The sequence below is a fragment of the Equus quagga genome, chromosome 7 (assembly GCF_021613505.1).
Source record: "Equus quagga isolate Etosha38 chromosome 7, UCLA_HA_Equagga_1.0, whole genome shotgun sequence".
Lineage (NCBI taxonomy): Eukaryota > Metazoa > Chordata > Mammalia > Perissodactyla > Equidae > Equus > Equus quagga.
In genome coordinates this window covers 126,642,469-126,659,213 of record NC_060273.1, presented here as the reverse complement: position 1 = coordinate 126,659,213, position 16,745 = coordinate 126,642,469, and the positions used below count along the sequence as shown (strand labels likewise).

General features: G+C 41.6%; 1 protein-coding gene across 5 annotated transcripts in view; it reads left to right on the top strand.

Annotated features, from left to right (window-relative positions):
- The window catches only part of RASGRF2 (Ras protein specific guanine nucleotide releasing factor 2), a 220,216-nt gene that overhangs the window by 49,799 nt on the left and 153,672 nt on the right, over positions 1-16,745 (top strand). For all 5 annotated transcript variants that reach the window (XM_046668415.1, XM_046668414.1, XM_046668413.1 and 2 more), the window contains exon 2: positions 3,723-3,829. In XM_046668415.1, the coding sequence (XP_046524371.1) occupies positions 3,723-3,829 (107 nt within the window). The remainder of the gene's footprint in view (positions 1-3,722; positions 3,830-16,745) is intronic.

Sequence of the window (16,745 nt, the reverse complement as noted above, 5' to 3'; positions counted from 1 at the left end):
TCGGTAATTTGTTCTTCCCTCTGCGCTTCACTGAGATGATGTCTTAGTGAGTGGGGGCTCACACGTTCTTGAGATAGTGTTTTGTGTGTGTGTGTGCACATATCAGAGGTTAGGGGGTCCTTGCCAGTACCCACTGGGTTCTGGTGTTGTCCTCGCTCTGCCTTGGGCATCTGTGGGCATCTGTTGGCATCTCTTGCTGAAGTGTGTGGCTGCTGTAATTTGTGGTCCATTTTCTCTCAGGTCAGTCACAGCCTATCTATTTCGCTTATGTGGTTCCACCTTGGCTCTCGTGGAGCTGCATAGCCCGCCCTGAGGTCTGAGAGTGCCCTTCCCCCCACAGTCGTCCACAGTACACTTGGGAGGGAGCATCCACACCACTGAGAAGCCAGGGAGGCTCTGGATAGCCAAACTGAAACCTAGGCCCTTTCTTTCCTAACTGCTGTGACACTCATTTTACTGATTTACGTGATATGGTCACCATCCATGGAGTCACCACCCCATGTTGTCATGAGGGTAGAGGGTGGGGCAAGAGAACATTCTTTGAGATGACATCCTCTAGATCCCCAAAGAGAAAGTGGTACAGAAGCTCCTTGGCTTTTGGCTTTGTCATCAACCCTTTTAACAACTCACCCTTCTCTGAGATTTTAGCCCCAAGTTGGGAGAAGCTGTTCCATATGTGTCTCTGCTGCCTTCTGCTTTCTCTTTCTACTTTTGCCACTTTTCCTCTCTACACTTATCCCTGTGTTCCCAGTTCACTGAGACTTCTCTAGGTCATCCTGTCCTCCTACTGAAGGGGCCGTTAACCTCCCACTTTGGGCTGTAATAACGATACAAGGAGGGAGAGAGACCAGATATAAGATAAAAGGACTTCCATTGGAAGGTATTTCAAAGCTGTTGCCTCTGTCACCCCGTGATAAAGCTCTTACGGTCATCTAGGTGAGAGATTATAAAAGCCAGAAGAGAGTCCTAGGAGGGAGCACTGGTGAAACCAAATGTGGACCTGATGAGAGGGAGCAGTTGAGGGTGACTTTGGGTTCCTAGTTTGGACAACTCTTGGTTAAAGATGCACTTGGCAGAGAAAAGACAGGAGGAGAGGGAAGAGTTGTGAGGGCAAGGGGTAGGAGGAGGAGCATTAGGGGGTGGGAGAGCGGGAGGGAATGTAAGGAGCGGGTTCCATTTTGGACATGATTGAAATGCTGTCTAATGCGACAGATATGGGGCTGGCGCCTGGGAGAGAATCTGCCTGGAGAAATAGTTTGGGAATGGCTAAGAGTATCCAGGGAGAGAAGGAAGAGAAACTCACTGTCATTGTAGTTGTTGAATTTAAAGAGATAAACAAGATCATCAGCGTTTCAGTTATTTTTTGCACTTCATGATGACCCAGTACTTTGGGACTATTCCTTCTGGTTCCCACAGTGGAGCCGGTGAGAGGTCACAGAGTAATCTAGGGTCTCTGCTGCTACTTTTGATCCCCAAGGGGACCCCTCAAGCCCCAGGTCTGAGACAGAGATCCATTGTGCACTGAGTCCATATCAGAATGAGGCCAGAAGATACAAAGAAAGCTTTGATGAGTGGCTAAAAACAAATAATCTGCAGGTACATGCAGAGGCAGTGTTTAATTTTTTGTGGTTCAGCTGAATTTATTAAGCAAACTCCTGGAAACGTAACATGTACTTCTCAAAACTCTTTCCATCATTGTTATGCCTGAGACATGGTCTAACCTTTGAATGTGCTCTGCTAATATAATTGCCTTTCTGTCTTTTAAAGGTGGCTTTTAATTGGGTTCCCTAGCAGCAGCTGCTGTTGAGGTGCCGGTTGCAGACTTGCGATAGATTGAGCCGGTTCCTTAAATGTTTCCTCTCCCTGGACCAGGCGTCTGGGCTTGGGTGGCAGCCAGCAGTTACTGAAATGCCATCACTTAGAGGATTGCCCTTTAAGCCACTGATTTGCTATTTTATTGAGTTTCGACTCTTTTCCTCTCAAATTTAAATGGAGCTTTATTGAATACAGGCTAAACTCAATTCTTCCCATTCTTGTGACCTTTTCATCAGGTTATTTCCCCCATGTTCATAGCATTTAGTCCTCCGGCTGGACAGGAGGTTTAAGAACTCACGACAGCTTGTCATTTATGGGGCTCAGGCCTGTCCGCGGGGAAGCGCGGTGGATTATCTCACAGGCATGACCCGGAGCCCTCCATTGGCTGATGATTTATGCGCGGGTAACCTGAGAAGTATCTTGGCCATTTGTTTTCCTTTTTTGGTAAAATTGTGCTGAAAAGTCTAATCTCCAGGATTATTGTCCTGAAGGTTTTTAGTTTTAAGTTTGAGTGTGTAACTGTCACGCTGATGCCTAGAAGCCTGGCGTGGGGTGGGAAGGCGGGACAACGGAAGGACCTCTGCGTTAGTCTTCGGTTCCCCTCGCGGAGCGGCTCGTGGGGCTGGATCTTTTCCTGCCCCAGGGTGAAGTCTTGGGCAGGCCCGATGTATTTTCTGACCATCCTCATATAATAGTATGTTCTCCTATCACGTTTCCTTCCCAGACGGTCTCAGTTCGGTAATTAATATGTCCAGCCTCAGGCGGACTGTTTAAGGTGAAAGCTTCTCCCGTCCTTGACTCAGATTTTAGATTCAGTTTGTCAAATTCCACCAAAAAAAAAAAAAAAACCCTCTTGGTATTTCTGTTGGAATACCCTGAAATTATACATTAATTTGCTTTTTAGAGGTGATAAACATTTTCTTAGGTTTATTCTTAAATTATTTATATTTCTTTGCTACTGCAAATGCTGTTTTCAAAATCAAGTTTTCTGTTTGTTGATACTGTACCAAAGTACAATAAATTTTTGTGTATTGATTTTATATCCAACAATTTTGTTGCATGTTCTTATTCTAATAAGTTTTCAACAAATTTTTTTTGATAATTCTTTTTTTTTAAAGATTGGCACCTGAGCTGACAACTGTTGTCAAGGTTACATCTTTTTTTCCTTCTTTTTCTCCCCAAAGCCCTCCAGTACATAGTTGTGTATTCTAGTTGTGAGTGCCTCTGGCTGTGCTGTGTGAGACGCCGCCTCAGTGTGGCCTGATGAGCGGTGCCATGTCCACGCCCAGGATCCGAACTGGTGAAACCCTGGGCCGCCAATGCAGAGTGTGTGAACTTAACCACTTGGCCAAAGGGTCGGCCCCACAAATTTTTAATATAGACAATTATGTAGTCTCTGAAAAATTACTTTTTCCTTCTCCATTTCTTGTGCCTTTTTAACTTTATCTTTCTATGTTGCCCTCCAGACAGAATTGGTAAACAGAAGTGATGATAATTGCCATCTTTTTCTTATTTTTTATTTTAGGGGAGTTGCTTGTTCACCATTAGGTAAAATGTTTGTAGTAAATTTTTCATAGATATCCTTTCTCAGGTTCGTAAATTTCACTTTCTAGTTTGCAAGGAATTTTAATCATATGTTTGTGTAGAATTTTATCAAATACCTTTTTTGTATCTGATGAGATGTTGTGGGATGACTCTTATTGAGGGGTGTTAACATGTACCCTCTGGTATCTTCTGGGTGCAAAGTCATTGCCAACTGGACTGGGAGTGGTATTACATTTTGAAATATGAATATGATTTGTATAATGCTGATGCATTTTGTAAACATATACCCTTTGTAGAGAAATATTGTGTTATCATGCTTAAAAAAGTAAAACTAAGCTTTGTTTGTTTGTTTTTCTCTCCAGTATTACTTTACTGTTCTTTTTGGCCACGAAGGTCAGAAACCACTGGAGCTGCGCTGTGAGGAGGAGCAAGACGGTAAAGAGTGGATGGAGGCCATTCACCAAGCCAGGTATGGGCTCAACTCCTGTGTGACATGGATTGTCTGGGTCTTGCATTGGGAGTATCCCTGTTGGCGGTAATTTTGGAAAAACTTGCAGTTCAAAGATGGGTTAGCCCTGGATACCTCCTCCTTGGTCTTGTGTGAGATGACTCTGAGCTTTCTATGGCTCTATTCCAGCTAAAGACGAAAGGTAATGGATATAACAGTAATAATGACAATAGCTCACTTTTGTAGATTTGTTCCTATGTGCCAGGCACTGTTCTAAGTACTTCTTGATCAAGGAATTTATTAAATTTATTGATTCACTGATCCTGTCAACAATCTGTGAGAGGGGTATCATAATTACTCCCTCTTTTACAGATAAGGAAACTGAGGCCTGGAAAGGTAGTTTGCTTGCTGAGGTCGCACACCTAGTGAGGGGCCGTGCTGGGATGTGGCCTGAGCTGAGCTGCATCCGTACACCCTGCCCTGTGCAGCCTGGTTATCGAGAAAGGTGATGCCAGCCTCTGTCAAGGCCATTAGAAGACTATGACTTTGCTTCCTCCTGAGAAATACCAGGAAGGTGGGAAGGAACACTCTAGGCCTCCGAAGGGAACGAGAAATTCAAAAGAGACACAGGCAGACCTTGGTCTTTTATTTTCCTTATTAAATTCCAAAGTCCTGTCCATTTTTGCTTCAAATGGTCCCTACGCTTACTGCTTTTTGCCTGTCCTGTCTCTAATGCAGGCTCTGTCACTCCACAACTCCCTGCTCATGTGCTGGTGTTTCCAGGGCAAAACTTGAGCTGGGGCTTATTTTCTTCTCTTCACCTGACATGCCCTCTCTTCTAAATGTCCATTCATGTCTCGACCACCTTCCCCACCTCCACTGAAACTTTCCCCCGCAAGTCAGCCCTCGCTGGGCCCCTTCTGCAAATTGCTGCAGCCCTTGCATCACCACATGTGGCATACTTAATGATTTAGTACCACGTAGGTTATTTTTTTAACGTATTTCACATGTGTGATTTCTGTCTCCAGAGCTGCACCTCGAGAGTGAGGAGGAGGGCGAGGGCACGTTGTTTCTGAATGAAGCACAGTGCTAATTATACAGTAGGTGATCAAGAAGCATTTTCAGATTGATTATAAGGAGAAGGAGGCGTTTGTTCTGAGTGAGTTTAGACTGTTCTTTGAAGCCTTGAGACTGTTCCTCTGAAAGGCTCCTGTCTCCCCTCCCCTCTTCTGTCTTCAGTGATGTTCGAAGGACCACCTCCTCTGTGGCGGGCAGCATGCTAAGTGCTTTACATACTTACCTTTTTTTATTCCTCACTACTACCCAGGAGGGTATTATTAACCCCATTTTGCAGATGAGAAAACCAGAGATTCATGATGCTTGAGCAGATTGGCCGAGATACAACACAAAGATCTAAACTTGTTCAGCTGCAGAGCCAGGTTTCACACCCAGGTCACTCTGACTTTGGAACCTTGCGCCAATGTTCTGTATTACGCTTCTCTGCGTTATCGTCTCTTTTTCTGTTCAGTCTTCTTCTGTGTCTTTTTCTCTTCCTCCATTCAAAGATGAAAATGGATTTATGTGAGGTCAGGGCTAAGAGTAGAAGATGTTATTTGCAAAAGATTTCGGTTCCTTTTCTTTCCTCCCCTCCAAAATGTCTGAGAGATGCACAGGGTTGGCAACCAAATGCTGCTCTCCAGGTGTCCTGGGAATGGCTTGCTGTTGTCATGATCCAGGCACACTCTTCAGCCGTCTTTGCTGCCCGTGCTCTCTGGGGCTTTTGCTCCAGACTTAGGATTAATGTAGAAGGACTTGCTGGAGACAGAAGGCCAGGTCTTCAAAGGTGAAAATTCAAAGATGAAAGCAGTATCAAGTTGGCAAAGCAGAGCGTTTGGGTCATTTCCAGACACAATCTTTGTGACTGCATCTGTTCCTTTCTGCCTGGGAGTTAAAATGAAGTAAATAATTTAAGCATGTGTATTTGTCCATCTTTTTTATTCCAGAAGAGCCAGGTACCATTAGTAGCCTAAACACCTTTGTAGTTGCCAAGCAAGTTTCATGGTGAATCAGATACAGAGTATGAATTACTTTAAAAATGGTTAAATTTCAAGTAAGAGATTTCTGTCTGTACCATGAAAACCTTGTCGTATATGTGGAAATGGGTCAGTAACATTTAGGTGTTGATTGACGTATGATCAAAACCAGGGCACCTGTGATCTTGTCAGGAGACACAGACTTTAGAAACCACTTCAGCGGTTTACGTGATTGAATGGTAAAATTCACTTCTCTTTTGGACTTGAAGATATGGTTAATAATTCATCTTTTTTCTTGATGTTCTGACTTTTTGGTCCATTAAATTTGTTTTTGCTTTGACTTGAGGCCCCGGACTGGTTCTTTGATGACGTCCTTTTAATCTGACTGCTTTATTCCTGAGTTCTTATAGTTGACTTCTTGCATTGAGATGCTTCTTAAAGTGTTGCTTTCTAAAGCAGGAAGATAATAACTTTTTTACCTGAGTTTCCTTAAGTCGAGTTTTTGGTGTAAACTTGGACCTGTGAAATTCATCCTGATTTTGTTCATTCATGAGCAGAGCCAGAAAATTAATGAAGCTGATTTGGAGAAGGAATTTGTCAACCATTTTCGCTTGACGTTGTGCTAATTAAACAACTGGTTGGTTGACTTAACGTTTCACCTTCAGAGAACAGGACTTTGATTTGGTACTGCTGCCTTTTTAATAGAAGTTATGGTTTTATTGATCACTTGTTTTTGTTTTTTTTTTTTTAATGTTATGATAGATTACAACCTTGTGAGATTTCAGTTGTACATTTTTGTTAGTCATGTTGTGGGTACACCACTTCCCCCTCTGTACCCTCCCCCCACCCCCCCTTTTCCCTGGTAACCACCGATCAGATCTCCTTCTCAATATACTAATTTCCACCTGTGAGTGGAGTCATATAGAGTTCGTCTTTCTCTGACAGACTTATTTCGCTTAACATAATGCCCTCGAGGTCCATCCACGTTGTTGTGAATGGGCCAATTTCGTCTTTTTTTTTGGCTGAGTAGTATTCCATTGTGTATATATACCACATCTTCTTTATCCAATCATCAGTTTCTGGGCATGTAGGCTGGTTCCACGTCTTGGCTATTGTAAATAATGCTGCGATGAACATAGGGGTGCAACGGACTCTTGAGATATCTGATATCAGGTTCTTAGGATAGATACCCAGTAATGGGATGGCTGGGTCATAGGGTATTTCTATTTTTAACTTTTTGAGAAATCTCCATACTGTTTTCCATAGTGGCTGTACCAGTTTGCATTCCCACCAACAGCGTATGAGGGTTCCTCTTTCTCCACAACCTCTCCAACATTTGTCGTTCTTGGTTTTGGATGTTTTTGCCAATCTAACGGGGGTAAGGTGATACCTTAGTGTAGTTTTGATTTGCATTTCCCTGATGATTAGCGATGATGAACATCTTTTCATGTGTCTATTGGCCATATTCATATCTTCTTTTGAGAAATGTCTGTTCATGTCCTCTGCCCATTTTTTGATCGGGTTGTTTGTTTTTTTGTTGTTAAGCAGTGTGAGTTCTTTGTATATTATGGAGATTAACCCTTTGTCGGATAAGTGGCTTGTAAATATTTTTTCCCAATTAGTGAGCTGTTTTTTTGTTTCAATCCTGTTTTCCCTTGCCTTGAAGAAGCTCTTTAGTCTGATGAAGTCCCATTTGTTTATTCTTTCTATTGTTTCCCTCAACTGAGGAGTTACAGTGTCCGAAAAGATTCTTTTGAAACTGATGTCAAAGAGTGTACTGCCTATATTCTCTTCCAAAAGACTTATTGTCTCAGGCCTAATCTTTAGGTCTTTGATCCATTTTGAGTTTATTTTGGTGTGTGGTGAAAAAGAATGGTCAATTTTCAATCTTTTGCATGTGGCTGTCCAGTTTTCCCAGCACCATTTGTTGAAGAGACTTTCTTTTCTCCATTGTAGGCCCTCTGCTCCTTTGTCGAAGATTAGCTGTCCATAGATGTGTGGTTTTATCTCTGGGCTTTCAATTCTGTTCCATTGATCTGTGGACCTGTTTTTGTACCAGTACCATGCTGTTTTGATCACTGTAGCTTTGTAGTATGTTTTGAAATCGGGGATTGTGATTCCGCCGGCTTTGTTTTTCTTGCTCAGGATTGCTTTAGCAATTCGTGGTCTTTTGTTGCCCCATATGAATTTTAGGATTGTTTGTTCAATTTCTGTGAAGAATGTTCTTGGGATTCTGATTGGGATAGCATTGAATCTGTATATTGCTTTAGGTAGTATGGACATTTTAACTATGTTTATTCTTCCAATCCATGTGCAAGGAATGTTTTTCCATCTCTTTATGTCATCGCCTATTTCTTTCAAGAAAGTCTTGTAGTTTTCATTGTATAGATCCTTCACTTCCTTGGTTAAGTTTATCCCAAGGTATTTTATTCTTTTCATTGCGATTGTGAATGGGATAGAGTTCTTGAGTTCTTTTTCTGTTAGTTTATTGTTAGTGTATAGAAATGCTACTGATTTATGCACGTTAATTTTATACCCTGCTACTTTGCTGTAGTTGTTGATTATTTCTAATAGTTTTTCTGTGGATTCTTTGGGGTTTTCTATGTATAGGATCATGTCGTCTGCAAACAACGAGAGTTTTACTTCTTCGTTACCTATTTGGATTCCTTTTATTTCTTTTTCCTGCCGAATTGCTCTGGCCAGCACCTCCAGTACTATGTTGAATAGGAGTGGTGAAAGTGGGCACCCTTGTCTTGTTCCTGTCCTCAGAGGGATGGCTTTCAGCTTTTGTCCATTGAGTATGATGTTGGCTGTGGGTCTATCATATATGGCCTTTATTATGTTGAGGTACTTTCCTTCTATACCCATTTTACTGAGGGTTTTTATCATAAATGGGTGTTGGATCTTGTTGAATGCTTTCTCTGCATCTATTGAGATGATCATGTGGTTTTTGTTTTTCATTTTGTTGATGTAGTGTATCACGTTGATTGACTTGCGGATGTTGAACCATCCCTGTGTCCCTGGTATAAATCCCACTTGATCATGGTGTATAATCTTTTTGATGTATTGCTGTAATCGGTTTGCCAAAATTTTGTTGAGGATTTTTGCATCTATGTTCATCAGTGATATCGGCCTGTAGTTCTCCTTCTTTGTGTTGTCCTTGTCAGGTTTGGGGATCAGAGTGATGTTGGCTTCATAGAATGTGTTAGGGAGTTCTCCATCTTTCTCAATTTTCTGGAACAGTTTGAGGAGAATAGGTATTAAGTCTTCTTTGAATGTTTGGTAGAATTCTCCAGAGAAGCCGTCTGGTCCTGGACTCTTGTTTTTGGGGAGGTTTTTGATTACCGTTTCTATTTCCTTACTTGTGATTGGTCTATTCAGATTCTCCATTTCTTCCTGATTCAGTTTGGGGAGATTGTAGGAGTCTAGGAATTTGTCCATTTCTTCCAGGTTGTTCAATTTGTTGGCATATAGTTTTTCATAGTATTCTCTTATGATCTCTTGTATTTCATTGGTATCTGTTGTGATTTCTCCTCTGTCATTCCTGATTTTATTAATTTGTGATTTCTCTCTTCTTTTCTTGGTGAGTCTGGCTAGGGGTTTGTCAATTTTGTTAATTCTTTCGAAGAACCAACTCTTTGTTTCATTGATCCTTTCTATTGTCTTTTTTGTTTCAATATCGTTTATTTCTGCTCTTATTTTTATTATTTCCCTCCTTCTACTGACTCTGGGCTTTGTTTGTTCTTCTTTTTCTAGTTCTGTTAGGTGTCGTTTGAGGTTCCTTACGTGAGCTTTTTCTTGTTTAGTGAGGTGAGCCTGTATTGCAATGAATTTCCCTCTTAGGACTGCTTTTGCTGCATCCCAAATGATTTGGTATGTCGTGTTCTCATTTTCATTTGTCTCCAGATAATATTTGATTTCTTCTTTAATTTCTTCAATGATCCATTGTTTGTTGAGAAGCGTGTTGTTTAGTCTCCACATTTTTGCACCTTTCTCTGCTTTTTTCTTGTAGTTGATTTCTAGTTTAATAGCGTTATGATCAGAAAAGATGCTTGATATTATTTCAACTCTCTTGTATTTATTGATGTTTGCTTTGGTTCCCAAAATATGGTCAATCCTTGAGAATGTTCCATGTGCACTTGAGAAGAATGTGTAACCTGCTGTTTTGGGATGAAGTGTTCTATATATATCTATTAAGTCCATCTGGTCTAATTTTTCATTTAATTCTATTATTTCCTTGTTGATTTTCTGTCTGGATGTTCTGTCCATTGGTGTTAATGGTGTGTTGAGGTCCCCTACTATTATTGTATTGCTGTTGATGTCTTCTTTTAGTTCTATTAAGAGTTGCTTTACAAATTTTGGTGCTCCTGTGTTGGGTGCGTATATATTTATAAGTGTTATGTCTTCTTGGTGGAGAGTCCCTTTTATCATTATATACTGTCCCTCTTTATCTTTCTTTATCTGTTTTGCTTTGAAATCTACCTTGTCTGATATTAGTATAGCGACACCTGCTTTCTTTTGTTCATTATTAGCTTGGAGTATTGTTCTCCATCCCTTGACTCTGAGTCTGTGTTTGTCTTTGGGGCTGAGGTGTGTTTCCTGGAGGCAGCATATTGTTGGATCTTGTTCTTTGATCCATCCTGCCACTCTGTGTCTTTTGATTGGGGAGTTCAATCCATTTACATTTAGAGTGATTATTGAGACGTGGGGGCCTACCACTCCCATTTTGTGTCTTGTTTTCCGGTTTTCTTCAGTTTCCTTTGTTTCTCGTCCCATGGTTTGATCTGTTCTGATGTACAGCTACTCTCTGTTGTTGTCCTTCTACTTATCTCCTCTGCTCTTGGTTTTGTAGCCCCTTTCCTTTTTTGGATTTTTCAGGAATGAGGGTTTTCCTGAGGATTTCCTGAAGAGGAGGTTTTGTGGCAATGAACTCCCTTAATTTTTGTTTATCTGGGAAAGTTTTTATTTCTCCATCGTATTTGAAGGATATTTTCGCTGGGTAGAGAATTCTCGGCTGTAGATTTTTGTCCTTCAGATTTTTGAATATATCATTCCACTCTCTTCTAGCCTGTAAAGTTTCTGCTGAGAAATCTGCTGATAGCCTGATGGGGGTTCCTTTGTAGGTTAGTTTCTTTTGCCTGGCTGTCCTTAATATTTTCTCCTTGTCGTTGACTTTTGCTAGCTTCACTACTATATGCCGTGGAGTTGGTCTTCTTGCATTGATAAAGTTTGGAGATCTATTGGCTTCTGTCACCTGAAGATCCATCTCCCTCACCAGATTTGGGAAGTTCTCAGCCATTATTTCTTTGAATAGGTTTTCTGCCCCTTTCTCCTTCTCTTCTCCCTCTGGTATACCTATAATCCTTACGTTGCATCTCCTAATTGTGTCTGATAATTCTCGGAGAGTTTCTTCATTTCTTTTAAGTCTTGCTTCTCTCTCCTCCTCTGCCTGCAACAATTCTATATTGCCAAATTGCTAATTCTTTCCTCCATATTATCGGCCCTACTGTTCAGAGCATCTAGATTTTTCTTAATCTCCTCTATTGTGTTCTTCATTTCCAAAATTTCTGTTTGGTTCTTCTTTATCGTATCAAACTCTTTTGTGACATAGCTCCTGAACTTGTTGAGTTGTCGGTCAGAGTTCTCTCTTAACTCATTGAGAATCTTAATGATGGCTGTTTTGAAGTCATCATCATTTAGGTTATATATCTCATTTTCTTTGGGATTGTTTTCTGTGTATTTGTTACTTTCTTTCTGTTCTGGAGATTTAATGTATTTTTTCATATTGCTTGATGTTGTTGATTTGTGCCTCCTCATGGAGTTAGAGTTTAGTTGCTCCTTTCACTTGTTTCAGCTGCTGCGGTGGGGGGAGCAGCTGTTTATACTTCACCAACCAGGAACCCTGTCCGTAGTTGCTAACTGGGCCTGGGCCCCTCTTTGTAGCCACAGTGGCCCTTTGGATTCCCTCCTCTGCCGTGGGGGCCGTCACAGGGGGGCTTCAGGCTGCAGGTGCCTACTGTTGCAGCCCACCTAGATGTGCTCTCTCCTTGGGGTCTGCAACGGTGTTATGGGCTTTTCCAGCGGCCAGGGGTGGGATCACTTATATTTGTCGCTCCGTTGCTGTCGGCACCCACCAAATCTCACTTGTCCTCTATGGGTCGCAGGAGAGCTATTGGCATCTTCTACAGTCTGTGGTTAGTACACCTAGCTATGCTGCTTTTGCCCTGGGGTCTTCCAGCCTTGTGGCTGGCGGCTGGGTGCCTTCTACTGGTGCTGTGCAGAGGCTTTCCCTAAGGCTGCTGTGAGCCTGTAGGGTTTCCCCCTAGGCTACTAAGCTGGGTCTCTGGAACTCTCTCCAGCCCCAGTCCTCTCCGAGGTCTCCGGCAATCCCTAGCCTCACGGGGTGGGCAACGGCAGCTAGGGGGTCGCCCCGCCCTCTGGGATTCTCTCCGGGCCTCTCCCGGAGCCGTGAATGCTCAGCGTGGCCCCTCTGCTAACGGCAGACAGAGAGTTTTGTCTGCTGCCCGGGCGGAGCTCCGGCGCTTCCCCTCCGGGTCGCAGAACCGGCCTTTGAAAGTTCCCCCAGCCCCGGTCCTCTCCGAGATCTCCGGCAATCCCTAGACCCACGGGGCGGGCAACGGCAGCTGGGGGTCGCCCCGCCCTCAGGGCTTCTCTCCGGGCCTCTGCCAGGAGCCCTGAATGCTGGGCGTGGCCCCTCTGCTAGTGGCAGACAGAGAGTTTTGTCTGCTGCCTGGCGGAACTCCGGCGCTTCCCCTCCAGGTCGCAGAGCTGGCCTTTGAAAGTTCCCCCCGCCCCGGTCCTCTCCGAGATCTCCGGCAATCCCTAGTCCCACGGGGCGGGCAACGGCAGCTGGGAGACCTCCGTGCCCTCCGTGTCTCTCTCTGGGACCCTCCGGGCGCCCCGAGCACCAGGCTGGGTCTCCCCGCCAATGGCGGGGAGAGACTCTCCCCGTGGGCTCAGGTGTGCAACTCCAAAGTTTCCCTCTGCGTTTAGGAGTAATTGCGGGGGGTTTAGGTAGGGTCCTGGTCACCTGTTTCCACCGTCGCTCCTCTGTTGTGTTCTCGCTCCTGCCCTAGATGTGTGTAGATCCTCTGGGGGCGTCCGTTGGAAGAAAGCCGCTTGCGGGTACTAGGCTGCCCGTCGGGGTCGGAGAGTTTTCACCTATTTCCACATCCTCCCGGAGGAAAGTCCATCCGCCTTCCGATGTATAGTCGCGTGGGTGTCTCAGACGTCCTGAGATGCTGTCTGGATATCCTTTGTCAAGCGATAAGTGTCCAAATAATTGTAGACTCGAAGGGCGAGAGACAAAGAGGACTACTCACGGCGCCATCTTGGATCTTCTCCCTCCACTTGTTTTTCAATTTTAAATGAATTATGTATTATTTTTTATTTTATTGAGGTCATAATGGTTTATAGCATTGTGAAATTTAAGGTGTACATTATTATTTATCAGTTCCCGTGTATACTGAATCGTGCTTACCACCAATAGTCTGATTTTTATCCATCACCATATGTATGTGCCCCTTTACCCATTTTTCCTACCCCTTGACCCCTTTCCCCTCTGGGAACCACTAATCTGTTCTCTTTGTCCATGTGTTTATCTTCCACATATGAGTGAAGTCATGCAATCTTTGTCTTTCTCTGTCTGGCTTATTTTGCTTAACATAATACCCTCAAGGTTCATGCCTATTGTTGCAAATGGAAGGATTTTGTCTTTTTTATGGCTAGGTAGTATTCCATTGTATATATACCACATCTTCTTTATCCATTCATCGGTTGATGGGCACTTGGGTTGCTTCTATGTCTTGACTATTGTGAGTAATGCTGCAATGAACATAGAGGTGCATAGGTCTCTTTGAATTGTTGATTTCAAGTTCTTTGGATAAATACCCAAGTAGTGGGACAGCTGGATCATATAGTATTTCTATTTTTAATCCTTTGAGAAATCTCCATACTGTTTTCCGTAGTGGCTGTACCAGTTTGCATTCCACCGGCAGTGTATGAGGGTTCCCTTTTGTCCACATCTTCTCCAACATTAGTTACTTTTTGTCTTGTTAATTATAGCCATTCTGATCAGTGTAAGGTGATATCTCATTGTAATTTTGATTTGCATTTCCCTAATAATTAGTGTTGTTGAACACCTTTTCATGTGTCTGGTGGCCATCTGTATATCTTCTTTGGAAAAATGTGTGTTCATATCCTTTGCCAATTTTTTGGTCGGATTGTTTGTGTTTTTAGTTATTGAGTCATATAAGTTCTTTACATATTTTGGATATTAACGCCTTGTCAGATAGATGATTTGCAAATATTTTCTCCCATTGGGTGGGCTTTTTGTTTTTTTCTTGGTTTCCTTTGCCTTACAGAAGCTTTTTAGTCTGATGTAGTCCCATTTGTTAATTTTTTCTTTTGTTTCCCATGCCTGAGTAGACATGGTATTTGAAAAGATGCTGCTAAGACCAGTGTCAAAGAGTGTACTGCCTATATTTTTTTCTAGAAGTTTTATGGTTTCAGGTCTTATATTCAAGTCTTTAATCCACTTTGAGTTAATTTTAGTGTATGGTGTAAGATAATGGTCTACTTTCATTCTTTTCTATGTGGCTACCCAGTTTTTCCAACATTGTTTATTGAAGAGACTTTCCTTTCTCCATTTTGGGTTCTAGGGTCCTTTGTTGAAGATTACTGTCTGTAGACGTGTGGTTTTATTTCTGGGCTTTCAATTCTGTTCTGTTGATGTGTGTGTCTGTTTTTGCGCCAGTCCTGTGCTGTTTTGATTACCGTGGCTTTGTAGTATGTTTTGAAGTCAGAGATTGTGATGCCTCAGCTTTGTTCTTTTTTCTCGGGATTGCTTTGGCTATTTGAGGTCTTTCGTTGTTCCATATAAATTTTAGGATTCTTTGTTCTATTTCCATGAAGAATGTCCTTGAGATTCTGACTGGGTTTGCATTGAATCTGTAGATTGTTTTAGGTAGTATTGACATTTTAACTATGTTTATTCTTCCAATTCATGAGCATGAAATACTTTCCATTTATTTATGCCTTCTTCAATTTCTTTCAATAATGTCTTATAGTTTTCAGTGTATAGGTCTTTCACCCCTTTGGTTAAATTTATTCCTAGATATTTTATTCTTTTTGTTGTAATTGTAAATGGGATTGTATTCTTGACTTCTCTTTCTGCTTGTTCATTGTTAGTGTAGAGAAAAGCAACTGAGTTTTATGAGTTGATTTTGTACCCTGCAACTTTCCTGTGTTGTTGGTTATTTCTAATAGTTTCCTGTTGGATTCCTTAGGGTTTTCTATATATAGCATCACATTATCTGCAAACAACAAGAGTTTCATTTCTTTCTTTCCAATTTGGGTTCCTGCTTTTTTTTGTCTTGCCTAATTGCTCTAGCCAAAACCTCCAGTACTGTGTTGAATAGGAGTGGTGAAAGTGGGCACCCTTGTCTTGTTCCTGTACTCAGAGGGATGGATTTTAGTTTTTCACCATTAAGTATGATGTTGCATGTGGGTTTGTCATATATAGCCTTTATTATGTTGAGGTATGTTCCCTCTATACCCATTTTATTGAGAGTTTTTATCATAAATGGATGTTGGATCTTGTCAAATGCTTTCTCTGCATCTATTGAGATCATCCTGTAATTTTTATTCCTCATTCTGTTAATGTAGTGTATCACATTGATTGATTTGCAGATGTTGAACCATCCCTGAATCCCTGGTATAAATCCTACTTGATCATGGTGTATGATCCTTTTAATGTATTGCTGTATTTTGTTTGCCAGTATTTTGCTGAGGATTTTTGCATCTATGTTCATCAGCGATTTTGGCCTGTGATTTTCCTTCTTTGGCTTTGATATCAGGGTAATGTTGGCCTCATAGAATGCATCAGGAAGCGTTCCATCTTCTTCAGTTTTTTGGAATAGTTTGAGAAGGATAGATATTAAATCTTCTTTGAATGTTTGGTAGAATTCTCCAGAGAAGCCATCTGGTGCTGGACTTTTGTTTTTTGGGAGGTTTTTGATTACTGTTTCAATTTCATTACTTGTGATTGGTCTATTCAGATTCTGTGTTTCTTCTTGATTCAGTTTAGGGAAGTTGTATGAGTCTAAGAATTTATCCATTTCTTCTGGGATATACAATTTGTGGGCATATAGTTTTTCATTGTATTCTCTTATAATCCTTTGTATTTCTGTAGTATTTGTTGTAATTTCTCCTCTTTCATTTCTAGTTTTATTTATTTGAGCCTTCTCTTTTTTTTTCTTGGTGAGTCTGGCTAAAGAGTTGTCAATTTTGTTTATCTTCTCAAAGAACTGGCTCTTAGTTTCACTGATTCTTTCTACAGTTTTTTTAGTCTCTATTGCATTTACTTCTGCTCTAATTTTTATCATTTCCCTCCTTCTGCTGACTTTGGGCTTTGTTCTTCTTTTTCTAGTTCTGTTAGGTGTAGTTTAAGATTACTTATTTGATTAAGATTACTTCTTTTCTTGTTTTTTGAGGTGGGCCTGTATTGCTGTGAATTTCCCTCTTAGACCCCCTTTGCTGTATCCGATAAGAGTTGATATATTGTCATTTTCATTTGTCTCTAGATACTTCTTAATGTCTCCTTTGATTTTTTCATTGATTCAGTGGTTGTTCAGTAGCATGTTGTTTAGCGTCCACGCATTTGTGACTTTTCCAGCTTTTTCCTTGTAGTTGATTTCTACTTTCATAGCATTGTGGTCAGAAAAGATGCTTGATATGATTTCAGTCTTCTTAAATCTGTTGAGGCTTGCCTTGTTTCCCAGCATATGGTCTATCTTTGAGAATGTTCCATGTACACTTGAGAAGAATGTGTATTCTGCTGTTTTTGGATGGAGTGCTCTCTCTATGTCTAGTAAATCCATCTG